Source organism: Podarcis raffonei, chromosome 6, assembly GCF_027172205.1.
Source record: "Podarcis raffonei isolate rPodRaf1 chromosome 6, rPodRaf1.pri, whole genome shotgun sequence".
NCBI classification, from domain to species: domain Eukaryota; kingdom Metazoa; phylum Chordata; class Lepidosauria; order Squamata; family Lacertidae; genus Podarcis; species Podarcis raffonei.
Window position 1 is genome coordinate 89,821,542 of NC_070607.1, and position 19,439 is coordinate 89,840,980.

General features: G+C 42.0%; 3 protein-coding genes across 4 annotated transcripts in view; 1 reads left to right on the forward strand and 2 right to left on the reverse strand.

The window, feature by feature from the left end:
- Positions 1-200: 200 nt before the first annotated feature.
- LOC128415480 (40S ribosomal protein S13-like) lies at positions 201-868 on the forward strand. The gene has a single exon (XM_053391718.1). It carries the CDS (start codon positions 215-217, stop codon positions 866-868), a length of 654 nt encoding a protein of 217 aa, XP_053247693.1. The 5' UTR covers positions 201-214.
- Positions 869-2,352: 1,484 nt separating this feature from the next.
- Positions 2,353-9,349, reverse strand: RPS21 (ribosomal protein S21). Of its 2 annotated transcripts, none has more exons than XM_053394452.1 (6): positions 9,223-9,349; positions 7,001-7,097; positions 5,451-5,514; positions 3,889-3,960; positions 2,550-2,605; positions 2,353-2,419 (listed from the first exon to the last, which is right to left on the reverse strand). In XM_053394452.1, the coding sequence occupies exons 2-6, from the start codon at positions 7,048-7,050 to the stop codon at positions 2,410-2,412; spliced, it is 252 nt and encodes an 83-aa protein (XP_053250427.1). In that variant the 5' UTR covers positions 7,051-7,097; positions 9,223-9,349; the 3' UTR covers positions 2,353-2,409. The 2 variants fall into 2 exon arrangements, with proteins under 2 accessions (XP_053250427.1, XP_053250428.1); XM_053394453.1 differs by having other exon boundaries at positions 9,218-9,311.
- Positions 9,350-12,297: 2,948 nt separating this feature from the next.
- CABLES2 (Cdk5 and Abl enzyme substrate 2) overlaps positions 12,298-19,439 on the reverse strand; it is a 51,109-nt gene continuing 43,967 nt past the window's right edge. The window contains exons 7-9 of the mRNA XM_053394451.1: positions 18,939-19,045; positions 17,526-17,730; positions 12,298-16,058 (exon numbers count right to left, since the gene is read on the reverse strand). Coding sequence (XP_053250426.1) covers positions 15,918-16,058; positions 17,526-17,730; positions 18,939-19,045 — 453 coding nt within the window. The 3' untranslated portion in view covers positions 12,298-15,917. The remainder of the gene's footprint in view (positions 16,059-17,525; positions 17,731-18,938; positions 19,046-19,439) is intronic.

A 19,439-nucleotide genomic window follows, 5' to 3' on the forward strand; every position in this document is an offset into this window, starting at 1 on the left:
TGTGCACATCAGGTCAAAAGTGCAGCATAGTGGATGTTAGCCAGAATCAGGGGAGTGACAGATAACAAAAGTGGCGTCAGCATGTGTCTGTCTTCTCAATCTATGGTTTCCCCTAGGGCTCTGTGAGGCAGATAGAATATAAGCCTTCCTACCTGCTGCCAAGTTAATAGGTTATTAGAATAGACCTGTAGAGCTTTTCGCCGCTGCCGCCATCATGGGTCGCATGCACGCTCCTGGGAAGGGCCTGTCCCAGTCTGCCTTGCCCTATAGGCGAAGTGTGCCCACATGGCTCAAACTTACTTCTGATGATGTCAAAGAGCAGATCTACAAGTTGGCGAAGAAGGGCCTAACTCCCTCACAAATTGGTGTGATCCTCAGGGACTCCCATGGTGTTGCCCAAGTTCGTTTTGTGACAGGCAACAAAATTCTAAGGATTCTTAAATCCAAAGGACTTGCCCCTGATCTTCCAGAAGACCTTTACCACTTGATCAAGAAGGCTGTGGCTGTCCGTAAGCATCTTGAGAGGAACCGGAAGGATAAAGATGCCAAATTCCGTCTCATTTTGATTGAGAGCAGAATTCATAGGCTTGCTCGTTATTACAAGACCAAGAGAGTACTCCCACCTAATTGGAAGTATGAATCATCCACAGCTTCTGCTCTGGTGGCGCAAGACCTGTTCTATTCACCGAGGGATCACATTGGTCATTTTTTGTGTCCCATGCAATGCCTCTTCAGAGAAGGATGCCCTAGAGCTGTCTTATTTAAAATTGGCAGAATAAGATGTTATCTTGACCATGCGAATAAAAATCTGTTTTTTTTTAAAAAAAGAATAGACCTGGAGAATTGTGTTTGCTCAGCTACTGGGTAAAACTTACTGGGTAAAACTTAGAATCATAGAATTGCAGAGGTGGAAGGGAACCCAAGGGCCATCTAGTCCACGGGTTAGCAATGAGTCCCCCGTGCGCTGCGCTAAACCAGCGCAGTGCGCGGGGACTTGCTGAGCAGCGACGGAAATCGTGTCTGCACATGCACAGATACCGAAAATCACTTCTGCACATGTCCAGACACTGAAAATCACTTCTGCGCAGCCACAATTTTTGGCGTCTGGGCATGCGCAAAGTGATTTCTGGCGCCGCGGACATGCACAGATGTGATTTCCGGCATCACACTGCACCAGTCCGGCCCACGGACGATCTCTGTGGGAGTGATCCGGCCCATGGACGATAAACCTTGCCAACCCCTGAATTCTAGTCCAATCACCCACAATGCAGGAATCTTTTTACATTGTTCCCCTGAAAACATGTAGTTTTATTGGTCAGCTTTTCTAATAAAGGAAGTTCTCAAACTTTGGAATACCAGAAAAAGAAATAGCGGCTCCAATCAGATCTCTCCAGAAACAAGCCATTGCACTCTGCACTTTGGATTTTTAATTTTTTGTAATTCACTTCAGGTCTCCAGTGAAAAGAGGCAAACATATCGAGTTCTAAAAATAACCACCCACATCAGATGGCGTTGGGATGAGGGCAGCACACATCTCTTATTCTGGGGTGTGACATTTGGTGAGCCTGGGTGTGTGTACAGCTCCTTGAACCACCCACCCAACTCAAACTGAACTCTAAACACAAAAGCTTTCTTCTAAGCTTACTAAACCGAGTGCTTAAAAACCAGCCAGTTCAAGCTCCTACTATCCTTATGACAACTTGTTTACATACTTCAGAATAATTATATTTATCACAGGATATCAATGTACTGCATTTCCTCACATTTGAGATCTTAACAAGCAAAGGGAAGTTCTCTTAACTATTGGCTTCTTGCTGTTCAGGAAAAAAACCTGCCAAGAAATACACATAATTTTCTTTCTCATGGGAGAATATATGAAGAATGAGAACCCTAGAGACAAACGTAATTCACAGATAAATGTAGCAAAACCATTTCTGCATCTTTCTAGCCAGTTAGGTGTGACCTCTGCAAACCACATATAAATGAAGGCAAAACGTGTGAGACCAGGGATGGAGAGAAAACCTGCAGCTTTGCAGATGGTATTCAGGGTCTCCATCCCTGTGTTTTAGAGTTCTAAGTAGAGAGACAAGCGTCATCTTGCATTTCATGGCAAGAATGATGTAAAGTTTAAGAATCTGGGACAATAGTTTGGTGACTAAGAATCTGTGGTCTATTTTAGCTGTTAAGTATTACCACTGCAATCTATCATAAACACAAGCCTATTTTTAAATATAAAAATAATCCATTTAAATTGTCCTATGTAATCGATATCAACAATGCTGTAATCTTCAGAATTAGCCTCTTTTAACAGTTTCACCTGTTATGAGCTGAAATGACACACTGAACTTTAGATGCTTTCCAACAGTTTTATTTTATAACAAATTTCACATCATGCTTCTTCATCATGCTTTAGAAATTCCTAGAAAAGGAAAAGAAACAGTTACAAACGTACACATTAAGCTTAGCAAAACAGCACAAGCTGGCAAACTGAGAATGCGCAGCTGCATTAGTACCCGAGAGAGAGAGATATGAGATTCAACAACACTTACTTGGATATTATACCATCGTTCTTTGCAAGGCGCAGGATTGAGTCATCAGATTCCCCCTGAAACGCAGAAAATAAGTTTAACTGAGTGGCAAAGGCCTGTTCAAAGTGCTCTACATACAGAGCTTTAAGATGCTCTCCTGCACTCGGTTTCTGGAATGCACACGCCAACACTTGACCAGGGTAGGGTACACAACTGATTTGCTTTCCTTTTTCCTCAGTAGAAGGGGAGGCAACGATTCTTATTAACACTTACCTGCGAGGAAACACAACTTAATACTATGGATCTTGCTTTTGAATAAACTTGGACACAATGTGGTTAGGCTATTTTCATAAAACCAGCCTGGTTAACAATTTTTAATGGGTGCCTTAGTCAGATTCTTACAAGAACGTAAGAATAACCAGCAGGATCAGGCCAATGGCCCATCTAATCCAGTATCCCATTCTCACAGTGGCCAACCAGATGTGGTTTGGTCACTAAATGTTACTCTAAGATGGTAACTATCAGTTCTCAACACTGCTTACCTCCCTGTGACAGAATTACATTACTAAGTACTAGTGTAGCCCAGTCTTGAGATGACTTCAAATTAAGGCTCGATCTATTCATTCAAGAATGATGGTTGTAATACAGAAGGAATGATTGCTTCTTTCAGGAGCAACTGCCCATGGTAGCCTATTCATTTACTGATAGATGGAGCTTGCAAAGAATTATTGCACACACAGAGAACAGAGAACTCTTGAATGCCGCTGTGAGTTAATTCATCAACCATATTTTGAGACAAATGAAAAACTTCAGAATAGCCCAGGAAGATGGTACTCAGTAATCCCTGCAGTGGTATCTTGCTCTGTTCATATTTGCTTATGTTAATCTAGTACAAGTTCATGTAAGAATTTGGTACCGCTTGCAAATCTGTTTTCCATACACGCCTCATGAGTTAAACATGAAAGACTAAAAGCCCAATCATAAATATATTTATTGATTTCCATGTGTGTTACTTCTAAGTAAATGTGCCTAGCATTGCAGTCCAGCAACCGAAAGTCCTGCGGAAAGGATGTTTAAATGTTATTAGTGTAAAGAGCCCCTTTACATTACTCTCACAACCCAGAGGATGACAATTTCCTTATTTAAAACAGAATTAACTCCAAGACCTAGTCTCTTAACCTTAAATGAGCTGCTACTCATAGGGTAAAATATGTCAAATTAAATTGCAAACTGCAGTTTATATAAATGCAGAAACCCAACATGTAGTGAGAGCACCTCCCACAACAGCCAAACACTGAGGTGGAAAGACAACAGAAGTTATACTACTGGGGTAGAGAAACCATTTTAAGTACATACTTACCATTCTGCGAATTGCTCCACAAATTGCATAAGTTTTGCATTGGCCATTGACTCTGCCTGTGACTTTATCAACCTGAAATGGGAATCAAGATTGCATTTCAACATTTCAACTGTTGTGCAGTTATACTGGAAAACACAATGCATAGAAGATATCAACTATAGGCAGTGAACCCCTTACAAATCTAACCAGGGAGTTTACAGAAAGCAAATTAATAGTTTAAATGCCTGTATGAAAAAATGTGTTTGCCCAGATTTACTGGATTATTGAAATCTGGGACAAGTGTCAGCCATGTCCCATGTACACAAAAGGATTAATTTTTCATTTCTATTAATCCACAATACATTCAAAAATTAATAGGAATTTGTTTAAAACACAAAAGGAAGCAACGGAACAGATGATACTAACCTTTATGAATCAAAACAAAAAGTCATGCAGCAAGCAGTATTAGACCAACAGCACCCAGGGTCCAAAGCAAAAGAATGGCAGGGAAAGAATGTGACCTACCCCTTGCTTTTATTGTCTTATCTTTTTATAAACTGCTTCAAGGTTTATGTTTAAATAAATAAATAAGCCCCCCCCCCATGTGCTTTCTTTGGACCATGAATGCTGTTCTCTCAATACTGCTTGCTACAGGAAGCAGTCCCTGTAATTTATTTTCACCTGTAGCAGGAAGTCTAGCAAAGAAAGTAATTCTACAGTCCCATGCGCTCTGGACCCAAGAGCCTGAGGATGTTACGAAAAAGGAGCAATGCAGCAGCGTGCTCCAGGTGGCTGGATAGCCAAACAGGATGTTGGTGTTTTGGGACTGTACCGTGGGAACAAAGGACAGTCTATTCAGTGCACTGAGCACCGGATGTTAGCTCAGAGTGTCACATGATCTGTACTGGAAGTACATGGGAGGAGTCATTCTCTCTCTGCTGTTGGTGATGAGAGAGTGCAGTCACGTTTTCTCTGTACTGCTGGAAGGACAGAAATAAAGGCATGTAAATACATTTCTGTCTGTCTCTCTCCCCTCCCTGGGGATGGTAGGGGAGGAGTGGTGTGTTCTTCTCACGTTGAGAAGGATCGCCGATTGAGACCTCGCCTGGTCTTGCCGGGAGTCGCTGACAGGGAGGTCGACAAGGATTCAAGCTGGGCACCTGGAGGGTGGCCAATTCCTCTGACTTTTGGCTTGAAACCGACAGAGAAGCAACCGTGATTATTGCTACGCTGCTCTAACTTTTAATACTCAGGGCCAGATCCTGAAAGGCAGAAAGGAGTGAAAGAAAACTGCACATTATGCAGGGACACCATGTTGTAACCAACACTGGTTCTCTTTGTGACTGCAGTCAACTCCATGCGACCTTGTGTTAGATCAATGCTTAGCCAACTTTTTACACTTAGGCTTCTTCCTAATAAGCCCACAGGCCTCTGGAGCTAGGAATGCATTCTTTACATAAAGTTACCAACCCAGGCAAGTGGCAGGTTACAAGCCTCATTAAAATGAAATTCAGTACCAAAAAGAAAACACAATCATTAACGCCTTTCAACTTGTACATTCTACTTAATTATATTTTACTCACCTCAGAAATATTCATCTGGATGGAGGCATGGTCTTTAGCACCAATTATCCGGTTGCTAGCAGAGCTGAAGGGAAGAAAAGAAGCCCCATGAAAATATATAAAAGTTCACGGCTAGAAAATCTAGCCCTCAAGACAACCACCATTGTCTTACAACAGCTGCACCCACTCTTGGCATGCCTGGGGAAAACCCCTGCACTCTTGAAATACATGGAACTTAAGCCCTGGGCATAGCTCTTTCTGGAATCCTCAACTTAGCCTTTCTGTATCTTAAATCCTGCTTGTAACCACCTTACCTTTACTACAGTTGAGCTGGCAGGTACATGCACCTATCTATGCACCCATCTTTTTTTCTGCTATAGCAGCCAAATAGTTCAATCTTATTATTCTTGTTTATTAAATCTGTATGCCACCCTTCATCTGCAGATCGCAGGGTGGTTCACAATGTAAAAATACAATACAGTGGTACCTAGGGTTAAGTACTTAATTCGTTCCAGAGGTCCGTTCTTAACCTGAAACTGTTCTTAACCCGAGGTACTATTTCTGGGTTAGCGGAGTCTGTAACCTGAAGCGTATGTAACCTGAGGTACCACTATATAAAAAACAAGCACAACAAGAACCCCCCTGACAACACATTTAAAAGGTTATCAGATGTTAATCAGCCAAAGGCTTGGTTGAAGAGGAACGTTTTTTCCTGGCACCTAAAGGTGTAACCCCCCCCCAACTCTCCCCCCAAAACCCACAACTGCCATAGCTGTCAATGTTTTCCTTTTTTTAAGGGAAATTCTCTTATTCCGAATAGGATTCCTCACAAGAAAAGTGAAAAGTTGACAGCTAGCAACTGACAAATCAGTAATTATAGTTTGGTATTCTAAGAATGAATCCCAGCGAGCCTTGGGCTCACACACTCCCTCAATCGGCATGGGCACAAGTAGAAGATTGGAAGCTTTTGTTTCTGTTTAAGATTAACTGCAACTTGCTATGTCACCCAAACCTGGACATACTGTGCTCAATCTTAACTACGGACAGTTGAAACAAAGCCAACTTCAAGTTATAGTTTATCAAGTTAGCTTGTTTCAAGTAGTCATACCTCGGGTTAAAGTTGCTTCAGGTTGAGCGTTTTCGGGTTGTGCTCTGCGGTGAGCCGGAAGTAACGGAACGCGTTACTTCTGGGTTTCTCCGCTTGCGCAGACGCTCAAAATGACATCACACACATGCGCAGAAGTGTCGAATCGCGACCCGCGCAGATGCAGGTTGCGTTCGCTTCAGGATGCAAACGGGGGTCCGGAACAGAACCCGTTCGCATCCAGAGGTACCATTGTATCTGTACTTAATATTAACCAGCTTGTCTCAGGTTGGATGACACAATGAACTGCAGAACCTCCTGTACTCTTCCTCCTGTCATTCCAGGAAGTCAGGTTGGGAGCACTTGAGCCCAAGGAGTGTTATTGTATGGCTAAAGCCATGATTTAACCCCATGCCCGAATGTGCCATGACTTTCTTCAAGTTGCCCAAGGCAGGCTAGTAATTTCCATGGATAAATTAATACACACCATTTACGAGGAACGTAGAGATCCACAAATTCCCCAGCGTCGTTCTGCATTGTGTTTTTCTAGGGTTTTGCCACAAGTGACGTGCAACAGGAAATTTCTGACAAGATATGTTAAAAGATCAGTACTTAGCAGATGGTTGTGACTAAAAATTACAGAAGAAGCTTCACCCCCAGCAGTCTCTGCAACCTATCAGAGTCCTTATCTTCCAGCACCTTCCCATCTCAGTTATGTACCTATTTAAAACTACATTGCGTGCATTAATTTAATGAAGCAGGAATATTTCTTTTGAAGTGTTTATTTTTATTTAAACTCTCAGTTGTAAGCAGGAGCACTTCCCATGAATATTAAATTATAACAATATTTTTTATTTTCAGGTGGTAGCCCTGCTGGTCTGATGCAGTCAAAATAAATATATATATTTTTTAAATTGTCCAGTAGCACCTTAGAGACCAGCTAAGTTCGTTCTGGGTATAAGCTTTCATGTGCATGCACACTTCTTCAGATACTGGACAATATTTTTTATGTTCAAGTTAACTGCTGTTGTATGATATTTCTAATGCTATAATGATCAATGGGTGTTTTCCATTTTAGCAGCAGCAAGTCTCTTCACTGCAAAGTAGGGTCTGTTTACGTGAAAACAATGCAAAATTATTTAATGTATCAGGGGGGTGGTACTCAACTAAGTCAGAGTAGACTTAACAGATGGAAAAAAACCACATTTGTGTATTTACTGCACTTCCAATAAACAGAAAGTAAGTACATGAACAGCCCCTCCTCAAAGCAACAAATTCTACCTGCCAGATATTAAGAGCACAGGAAATAGCCTTGTACAGACTTCGAAACAAGGGTGTTTGCAAACTGAACACAACAGGTTTTACCCTTTTTAAAAATGCTCCATTTCAGGCTGCAATTCTCAATTCACACTTAACTTTCCGGATAGAGAGCTGCCTTACGCAGCACCAGACCTTTAGTCCATGTAGCTCAGCTCTACCTACACTGGCTGGCAACAGTTTTCCAGGTTTTCAGACAGGGTTCTTTCCCAGCTCTACTCAGATATGCTGGGAATAAAATCTGGGATATCTTAATGCAAAGCAGATGCTCTGCTACCTGGATTCATTTCCTGCAACAAAGGTAAGACTCACACAAAAGCCCCACAATAAACTCTAATTTCTATTTTCTCAAAATTCCTTGGATATGTCCACTGAGCAAATTCGCTATGAAATTCTGCTTTTTGGCAAAAGCCAGTACCAACTCTGCTCATCCACATGCCTATTTCTTTGAAGAAATTCTGAAATTGCTAGTTTGCAGCTGAAATCGAGTGTATGTATGTATGTATGTATATATATATATATAAATCTGTTTGCATGTATTGCACCTGCCAAACAATGTGTGTGCAAACACAGGCATCTATGCGTGCGTTATGCATTAAATATCCCTCTTGAATCAGGGCAATAACCAAATCCAGTGTACTGTAAAGCCTTTGACTATTCACACCTCTCTCTTCATGCAGGAACCGTTTGTAAACAGGGAAATGGCAGAACAGCCAAGAAGGCAATTATTACTTATTGCCACCTCGGCCATTATTTGCACGGACAACCTGTTGCTGCCCAGAAATCAAGGTAGGTTAAGCGAAAGCCCGAGGTTAGCAATTCAGGGGCAACAAAAAAATGACCGGGTCGCCTGCTGGCAGCAGCTTTCTAGGGTTTCCCACGGGGATCCCTGCGAAGTCAAGGAGGTTGTGTGGAAATCTAAAGTGCCCTGGCGCGCACAGGCGGCTACAGTATATGTGTGTATATATACATATATAGTGCTGGTTGTTGTTGTTTAGTCGTGGCCGACTCTTCGTGACTCCATGGAGCAGAGCACGCCAGGCACCCCTGTCCTTTGTCCATGGAGTTTTCTTGGCAAGGATACTAGAGTGGCTTGCCGGTTCCTGCTCCAAAAGTGCTGGTATATATATATATATATATATATATGTATGCGCGCGTGTGTGTATAGGAAAAGGGTCTCCTTCATGCCCCCTCACCCCCTGGGCCTCCCACCTCGGGGCAGAGGAAGCAGGCGACCCCCGGGAAGAGGGAAAGCTGGGAGCGGGCGGAGGAATCAGCTCAACCGACTACGCGCCTCACCCCCCCCCGCCCCGATTTCAACCGGCCACCTCAGCGAGGGAGAAATCACAGCCCGCCCGCCCGCCCGGGAACACGGAGCAGACCTCGCCTCACCTCCTCACACGCCGCGAGCCCAGGCCGGAAAGAGAGACCGAACGTCACTCAGAGGCGACTACAAAGCCCGCAGCGGCGGCAGCGCGCAGGCGCAAGGGACCACGAGGCGTGTGCGCGGCGACGTCACGCGCGCACCGGTTTCTAAGGAGGGCGGCGCCTGAAGAGCGTCGGCTTTCGAGTGGGCGGGGCAGAAGCGGCCGTTATGAAATGGGCGTGGGTGAGTGCTTTGGTGGGGGGCGTTTCGGGGCTGTGCGCAAAAAGGCGGGAATTTGGAGAGGCTCCTCGCTGAGGAGAATGGAAGGAGCAAACGATATTATTATTTTGTAACATTTAACGCGCCTTTTGACTGAGAAGAAAACCCAAAGCGGTTTACAGGAAGATGATAAAATCGAGAAAGATTCAGAACCGTGCTTTTAAAACCTACACAAGTTAAAACACTGAAAACAGATTAAAATCACTTCCTAAGTACCTGGGTAGGCTTGTCTGAACAAAAATGTTTTCAGCAGGCCGGGCAAAAGGCTTCTGCTTGATCTCAATAGGCAGGGAAAAGATACGAGCACTTGTATTTCCCACATTGCCTCATATATCACAAGGAAAATAATGGACTGTGCGCACAAACTGCAGCTAGAGCGTTAAAGCGCATTTGGAGCACATGTTCGCTCCCATCAAGTTGGTTTAAATGTCGCTGGCAAGAGCAAGAGGAGTAAATTGCAGTTCCATGTTGGTGTGTGAGGGCAGAGGAGGTGGGTGTGAATTGAGCAGAATGGAAGGCGAGGCGAGGGATACCCCCTGCCCGAATTTTGGCCTTGCAGAGGGCGCCACTGAAATTTGAAAGACCAAAGTCTGCCCCTGGCAAGGGAAGGAAAATACCCACTGAAAATTATTATTCTGCTCGGGTGATGGTACACTTGGGGCCTTTTTTGTTAGCTCACGGGAACTCCGTTCTGACACTTCTCAGGTGGGCGCCATTGCCATTATAATAGAAAAAGGGAGGCGTTCATGGTGAATTCTGGCACCTCTTTTTCTAGAAGAATAGCACTGGGTACTATTTTTGCAGTGGGTACTATGTGGGTACTATAGCACTGGGCACTATGTTTGCAGTTGCCTGTTTGCTATCAGATATAGTAGAGCAGAGAGTGGTATACGTCTGGGTTTATGTCTGGTAATCGGGCTGCAAAATGGCATTTACAGGTGATTTTTTTGCTAATCGGTAAAATGTCTGTGAAAACCCGCATGTATGACAAGTAAGTAAATGCCTTAAAAATTCCAAAGCCCCCAAAACTGTACATTTCAACAGATGTTCCCAAAATAAACAACAACTTTGGGTGTTGGTGTCAAAGCAACGCAACCACCTTGTCCAGATTTGGGGAATCTTATTCTTTGGCCATCATTCATAGCCGAGTAAGATTGCCTTCCATCAACACGATTTTAAAAGTGAGTCCTTAAGTGAATATGGCAACCTTAGCTGTCGACTAGCCAGCTCTGTAGCACATGTGCTTTGCATTTTATTTGCATTTGTAGACAGTTGTGAAATCCATATACATGCTTTTAATTAGTATATGCTCCAGTGCTCCATGCACCTAGCTGTGATGCACACTGTACCCTAGGCTGCTAGAGGAAAGTTCTGAAAGAAAATTTATCAAGTCTGTTTTAGTAACCTCTTCTATGAAAAATTCGGGATACAGCATTCTTGGGAGTTACTGGGCCTAGGAATCCACCCGCAAAACATGGCCTATCAGGGCTGACACTCGTCCTTCAACTTCCATACTTGGTGACTACAAGCTGCCGTTTAAAATTTGCCACAGTGCATGAGCTCGATGCTGCATTGCCGGATGTTAAATCAAAGGTGTTTTGTTAATTGAATAAAAATAATGGATGCAATGCTACATGGCAAGACCCTACATCCATAGAATTTTTTTCTATCTGGACCCCAGATAGAAAAATCTATCTGCAAAGGCAGGCACTTATAGAAAGACATATAATAAGGGTTGCAATTATTGTGCTCCCAAGCCTTCTCAAGCTGCTTGCTTCTGCAACATTTTGAATGGGCAACTCAACTCTGGTCACTTATCTAAATATATCGCTGATCAACTGGCATAAAAAGGCAGGCACTGAAACAGATGCCCTGTTTGTACTTATAACTGGAGCAGTCGTAATGAGCTATTTGTGGATTTTTTTTCTATTTATACAGCTGCTGAGAAGAGTCAACTTCTCATCAGCTGAGGAATGAAATGTGTAACTAATTTATCATGCTTACGTACATGAAGTTTTCTTCAAGCCCATCAGAACTGAACTTTGTTTCAAATATTTACTGAAGTAATTATTATGTAGTTTACTTTTACATCTGTATCACACTGCCAAAAAATTCAAACGAAGTAGGAACAGCAGGCTCTAGTGGCATTTTGGCCTCAGGAAATCAGTAGAACACTGCAAAAATTAGAAATACTGTACTCTGGTACTGTAGACTAGACATGCTAACGCAGGGCTAGCTCAGATGTGGACTGCAATTCCAGCAGAATGGCCAATAGCCAGGGATGATAGGAGTTTTAGTCCAAAACATCTGGAGGGCACCAAGTTGGGAAACCTTGTGCTAAAGTAAGTGTGCCAACTTCCAACACTACTAAATCTAGAATAATGCAAAGTATATTTTATACTGGTGGATTTTTAAACATAAAATGCTTACTTTACAAGTTTATGGCATGTGCTTAAAAAAAAACAACTACAAATCTGCAAGCTTGTATCTTCAAGGTAGAGTATAATTCAAAGTTTCACTAAAAAGCACAAATATAGCAGAAAAAAATATGAATGTCTGCTATAGCCTTATTTTGTTTACATTTTTTTTGCCACAAATTGTGTCAATTGAAATCTGATCATCTCTGTAAAAAACAGGAATGTATAAGAAAACTGCATGCAGCTGGTTATTTAGAATTCTAGGTAACCCACCCCAATGTAACATATCTTTGTATCTCTGGTATATGTTCCAAAATCTAGTCATTTTCCCCATAGTAGTCCTAACTTACTTAACTTACTTATTTTGCATAGGTGGAGGGGAAAAGAAGAAAAAGACATGCAAACTGTTTTTTAAAGGAATATTTATGACACTAACCTGAAGTATCTTCAGGTGTGCTTGGTTATAAAATGGGTATCAAAACATTCAATTACACAGCATCTTATTAACAAATCCATTCATTTCCTTGGAAGAACATAATCAGACAATATACAAAGCAGGAACTTAAAATTTACGACAGCACAAAAATATTATTTACATAAATATACAAACTTCAGTCCAGAGTGTTTTCTTGGGCTGAAGGTAGACAAGCACCATTATTTACATAAGACTACATAATTTAAACCTCAACTGTTAAAGAGACTAGTATCTCTCTCCAACGAAAGCCTGGGATTTTACAGTGGATCTATGTTTGGTTGTAATAATATTTTTTACCACACAGTGGCAGCTTTTGCATGAAAAAGGAACACAAAGAGGCATAGCTGATTGAGAATATGAACCAAAAAAGATAAGGTAAGAAAATGTGAACAGCACCCTTCCACCCCACCCCTCAATTCACATACACAACAGGATTCAAGAGCCAAACTGTTTCTATACAGGTTAAGTCACAGCAATAAGATTCTCAACATACAAGTCAATTTGCAAAGTTCAAAATGGACAATTTGATACTCAGTTCTTCATCTTTAGGTCCCTTGAAACAACATTTCTCTTGAGTTATGTATATGATGCTGGACCATGGACATCTTTGAAGGCTTAATACAAGCACATACCCTATATATGATAAAAGGGTGCTGGTAATCCTTTGCTTAACACATGGGCCAGCTGTTATCTTTAGGTACATTTGTGCAGAGATGAGAGGAAAAAGGAGTCCAGATCTTGATTGGAGGCTACAGTCTTCATCCTAGAACTCACTACTTTGAAGAATTATAAATCCAGTTCACTAACTGAACTGATACACCCATGCACTTTCCCTTGGGTATTCAGAACAATGAACATGCTCTGAGTGAAGATCAAGCCTTAAAACATGTAAAATAATTTATCTTTCTGCCCCACAGCCTGAATAATATTCTGTGCAAATTAAATATATGATAATACATTATCCAAAATTCACATACGTCATATTGGAAATTTACAGCCTCCAGAAGCTCAAATATATCCCAAAAGAATCAATCTACTTCTCACCTCATCACCCCTATTTTTGGTTGGACAAGGTAATGATTGCTTCAGATGGGGGGTGGGATAAGTTGGCAACTATTTCAACTCAAACACAGTGTGTTAATACAAGTCAATTGTGTTCATGATACAAGACTGATAGGTTTTTAAAAAAGCAAATTCTTTCAGTTTCAGGCAGAGGATTAAATGTTTTAACACTCTGTGAAGCCATTTCTAAACTTTATCATGGGAACAGTTAGGATGTTGTCCTGCATTGGCAAAGTTTACTGGGAAATAAACATACTACAGCTCACATTTTGAACAGCACTAGTTAGTAAGCTATATAGCTCCTTGTACTACATTATACAAAAAGATGCTATAACTATGAGTGGTGTTATTATAGCTAGATGTATTAACACACAAGCCTTGGTCAGAGAAGCGTTCTTAACTAGGTTTGCTGCAATTTCAGTGACGTCAAGCTGGCCTTATCTAAAATACTTATCCAAATGGTTTTATATTCATGCATAGGTGCTAGAAACAGGAACCAAAAAGCCAAGGAAGGTCTCTTCATGTACAATAATCTTATCTGGAGTTTGGCATTGAACACTGCACACCCTTTTTCAAATGTTTCTAGCACCAAACTTTGCTATTCTATCTCCCCTTCTCTGGTTTATTTTGTGGCTACTCAATACATATACCCAAGTTAGAATTTATGGCATTCTGGGTACTGGAAGTCATGTAGCCCTCTTGACTTAACCATTTTTGAGAGACAATCTACAGGCAGAGATATTAAAAATTGTGGACTACACCACTTCAGACTGCAGCTGTGGTGGTAGCTATTAATCTTTGAATGATCTCTTGTGTGAGAAACTCCCTGTATTTAATAAAAGAGCACATCAGGAAGAACGCTTTATACTGTACATGGCTTTTCACCAGTGTGCTGGTTTACTACACATTGGGGTGTACTGTGTGCTTGAAAACGTGATTCTGTGTCTGCACTGGTACAGTCCACAATTCTTCCACCTTTGTCTACTATTTCATTCTGCATGATGTCTAGAACTGGCCAAAGTCACAGTTAAAAATAAATAAATCTATGAACATATCAAATCACAACACCCAAGAATATTAATTTTGTTCCCTGGCAAGTATCACACACACACACACACACACACTGACTTGTATCACAATATTGCTTAGAAAAGAAATTCAGCAGCCGTCAACTTTTCTGTCACAGCCCAAGAAGTTAACCATCCTCAACATCTGGATGGTTAAGCCAAAAACACCTGGCTAACAGTGGTAGAAGTTGTATCATTTTTATCAATGCCACTGTGTTGGATATTAACCTCAATGAGTTTGGCTGGCTGAATGTGCAATGAAAAGTCAGGTTCATGAGAACCATCACAGTGGCAAGAAGCTTGGAAGAACCAATTTTTCTGTTTGTTTGTTTTTTTACAAAAGATTATCGAAGTCAGACATACCTATTTAGTCTCACCGGCTTAATTTAGAAAATGACAGCTGCACAAGCTGAGACACACACACTCGTCAAGAGCACACAGGAAAGACAATACATGGAATACATTGTTTATAAATAAAACAGTTCATCATTCTAGCCTACAGCAAAGCTGTGACAAAAAAGATGCCACCTTTGGGAGCTACAAGACCAAATTACCACCATAAAAATCAACGGGCCTTCAGTCACACTCTGAAGGACAAGATAAAATGGAAATTGTTTTGCTATAGCTGCCTTGATCAACAAGTGCAATGTTTGGGAAATGTTTCAATAAAAAAGAAAAGTTTTTTAAATCATGAACCTAGTAGAATATTGTTTTCAAATATACATCTCTTCTGGAAATGATAGTAGAGGTACAATGGAATTCTTTTCCTTATAGCACAAGGTGAACAAAGGCAAAAGGATAAATTGCTGTTTAAGTTCAGAATTTGCCACTAAGCAACAAAAAGAGAGCAAGAGAGAGACTGACTGGTACCAGCCCAGCTAAGTCTTAGGCACGTCTTTCTTTCTGCCCCGCACCCACCTCCCCTCCCTGCAAAAGAAGACAAGTTTCCATGGTTTTAAAATGCAAGAATTCTCAGAAATGCTATTGGAAGCATATGACGTTTTGGAATGGAAATGATGCTCTTTTAGATTCAAGGAAGGGGTGTGGGGGGAGAATGGTAAAAGTTTAAGGAAATGAAAAAGTAGCAGTATTTGAAGGGAAGAACAGATTATATCCAAGGGGAAAAAACGGGGTGGGGGGTGGGAAGGTAAATTAGGTTATGACCAGCAGCATTTGTGGCAAATGGCGGCAAACAATTTGTGCTTTAGTGTCCAAAGTTCAATGTCTCACTTCTGCCACTTCTCACACATGGAATCTGTGGTGTCTGCACCATCTTGGTAGCTCCACAAAAATCCCACTGCAGTCTTCATGTTGGGTATATGCACAACATTGTTCAATATTGTGGCACCGGAAAAGACCAGAGGCCAACACCAAAAAATCAGCGTCTAAGTACTGGCACTTCTGCTAGAATGCAGCTTTGGCTAGGATTGCTGTGTAAGACGTCGGAAGTGAGGTAACACTTGGTTGTCAGGAAGGTAGAGGGCTAGTTCCAAAGCCACAAGTACGGTAAATTCAAATCCAATGAGATCTCTTCTGTTGAATCTGAATCTTTCTTCTAACTTCTGTAAGGACAGAAAACCAGTAAAACAGAACATGAGCTGGTTGCTACAGATTACAGTATTTAGTATGTTTTGCAGATGTTTAATGGTCTTTTGGCCATCACCAATCTTTTTCAACCTGAGAGCCGCATTCTTTTGTGTGCAACATTTCAGGGGCCACACGCTAGTGGTGGCTAGGGCTAGAAGTAAAGGAGAAGTAAAAGCTGCTGTGGCACTATTATTATATTAGATACCTTACTTGCCCTAAGGGCAAATCCTGGAGCAGATTATGACAATTTAAAGATGCAACATTAAAATTCAGTTTAACATCTGAAAAAGTCTGTAGGTAAGGAGGTTGTCTTTCGGATACTTGCAACCGAAGTCATTTAGGACTTTTAAACAAGAATGTAAGCAACTTGAACTGGGTCTGAAAACAAACTTGCAATGTCTGCCGCTGTTTTAGAACAGGGGTTATGTGAGTTCTGTATGAAAACTTGGCCAGTAACCTGCTTGCTGAATTCTGGACCAGTTGAAGTTTCCACATTGGGAAGCCCCACATAGAGCATGTTGCAACAATCCACCCTGGAAGTTATGAGACCATGGGGTACAGTGGCCATGCCATCTATGTCCAAAAGAGCTTCCAGTGCTGAACCAGCCATAGCTGGAAAAAAGGCGCTCCTAGCCACTGAGGCTATCTAAGACTCCAGTGACAGCACTGGATCTCCCAAGTTATGGTCCTGCTCCTTCCAGGTGAGCACAACCCCATCTAGAACAACCTGTCTCCCAGACTTGAAAACATGGGACACATCACACCTTGTCTATTCAGGATTCACCTTCAACTTGTACATGTAGCCCATCACTACCTCTGAGGACTGGTCACTTCAATTGCCTCCCCTGATTCAGACACAACTGAGAGATTGAGCTGAGTATCAGTCACATGACACCTTGCTCCAAATCCCCTGATAAAAGCTCCCAATGGTTTCAGTTATGTGCACAGGGGACAAGATAGAACGCTTTGGGATGCCACAGGACCACTCCCATGGCATCAAACAAGGGTCCTCTAATAACTGCATTATGGAAATGGCCTTGGAGGTAGGAGCAGAACCACTGAAGTACAGTGTCCCCAACCCTGAGTCCCTGAGCCACGGTCAACGGTATTAAAAAGCTGCCAAGAGATCAAGCAGAATGAACAGGGTTGCATCTCCTCTTTATCTCTCCCCTGACAAGAGTAATCTATGACTCTTCCCTTTCTACTGCAGAGTTGACATTTCAGACACATGAAAAAGGTCCAAGTTTCTCCCTCCACCCCTGCCAATCACCCTGAAACATCTCTGCTGTCCAAAGGGTACAAGCCTACTTCTGGTCTCAGTGCTAAAAACCATTACATGTTTTCATTCAAAAATTATATGCATAGTTTTAGAAAACAATGTGACTTGCAAGAACCAGCATTTCCACGGATCTGGACACTTGGGATGTTCTGGCGATACTTACATCTATAAGGTGTTTGACCTCGTGTTTCCTGAGATCACTACTAATCTTGGCTGCAAGCAGCACACAAGCACCAGCACACAGTTTTCGGTTCTGTTTGTTGAGCTTGCCTTGCAGGACAAGCTTTTCGAAGTAAACGTAAGCCATGGACACAGTTACTGGCTCCAGGTTGCATTCCATACTCAGGTTCCGCATCTCCCTCTTTAAACTGTGGGCACAGAAAGAGGGAAAGAAAGATAATTTTGCTTCGTATATAAAAAAGGTTGCCACAACTTAGGAAACAAGACTCTTAATTCTTGAATTCTCATTTCTGCTTCTTGTCAGATGGTCTGTGTTCGCTGCAGAAGGTAGCTGATGTTTTGTATGCTTAGGAGGAGGAAAAAGAGGGCTCGTTTTTTCACACATCCATTGTGATGTGGATCAAGCAACATGATATGCATTAGGCCCCAGTAACATATGAATTGCAAACACATGGCTGCATCAATTGGAGTGTCCTCTCTGACTTCATTTGCATCTGGAGAAAGCAGAACTCATTCTAATTTTGCAGATGGGCGTTGAGTGAGGATATGGGTACATAGCTGCCATAGTGAGAAGTTGCTTAAGACTGCAGTGTTTGTTCTTGGCTGATGTTTGAAGGCTTTGGGGTTGAGGAAAGAACATGCACGGCTCTTTATCAGCAGAAAGATGGGGGATGTGGTGTGACTAAGTAGCGATCTTCAGGTGCCCAAAGAAGTGTTAATCCAAATGGAAGAGGAAGGAAGACACAAAATCAAGAAACCCCTCCTTCCTAGCTCAGGGGTTGGAAACGTCTTCAGCTTGAGGGGGACATACTCCTTTCTCGGCAACCTTTCAAGGGCCGGATGCCAGTGGACAAAAGTGAATGAGGCAATGGATGTAAATGTTAGTTTTGGTTTATCCGCATGCTCACATATGCCTCTTGTCTGCCATCCAGGCAAGCAAGAGGCATTATCAGAGTGAAAGGGTGTCTTCCAGCCAGGCAAAATAACTTGAGGCTGTGAAGCAGAGCAGGTAAAGTGTGTGGCCTCAGGGAGAGTATCAAGGGCCAAACAGAGGCCTAAGCCTGAGGTTTTACACCCCTGATTTCAATGATCAAGGAGTCCCTATCACCTACAGAACTATTATATCACACCCCAGCATCATACACTGCTTTCTAATAGGATCTTGACAAGTTATGGTGCAAGATGTCAAGCCAAGTTTACCAGATCATTGTGGCGCACTTACTTACCCAGTGAACGTATTGGGATACACCTGAGTAAACCTATATAAGAGTGGTCTGAAAGTATTTTAATCATATATATTAATTACTGTTTGGGAGGAAAGAACCATGTTTCAAAGTGGTTTAGAAACACAGTAATGCACCCTCCTATCATCTTTACCATCCCTATTTTAATTTACCTTCTGATTTTGCTTAGCGTCAGCTTGATGTGAGGAAACTTCTCTTTAAAGGTCTCGTTCATATCCTTCTTAAGGTCCGATGGTTTCACGTATTCTATTACTGTGGTCTAAAATAAAATAAAGGAAAGGGGTTTACAGATCCTTACGCTGCCATTACTGAAAGAGAATGAGAATAAGGATTAAGGATTCAAAGTGTCTCCATGAGAAACTAATCTACAGTAATGGGCAAATTAGGTGGTGCTTAGAAGGCTGAATTCAGAGTCTCCTTCCAACTCTCTCATCCCAGCTAGCTCTATCACAACTCATAGCACTGAACATCTTTTTTAACAAGATGCACAGCCTTCTTCTGTAACCAAGAGCCCATGAGCCTGGGTTTTGACTATTAGCCTCTGTCTTGTCAATCATAGATCAAGTCTTGTCTTCCACACGTTATTAGGCCGGACTGCAAATGATCTCAGCAGAGTTGAAAGCTTAGCATCAGCTGCACCACATCTTCAGAAC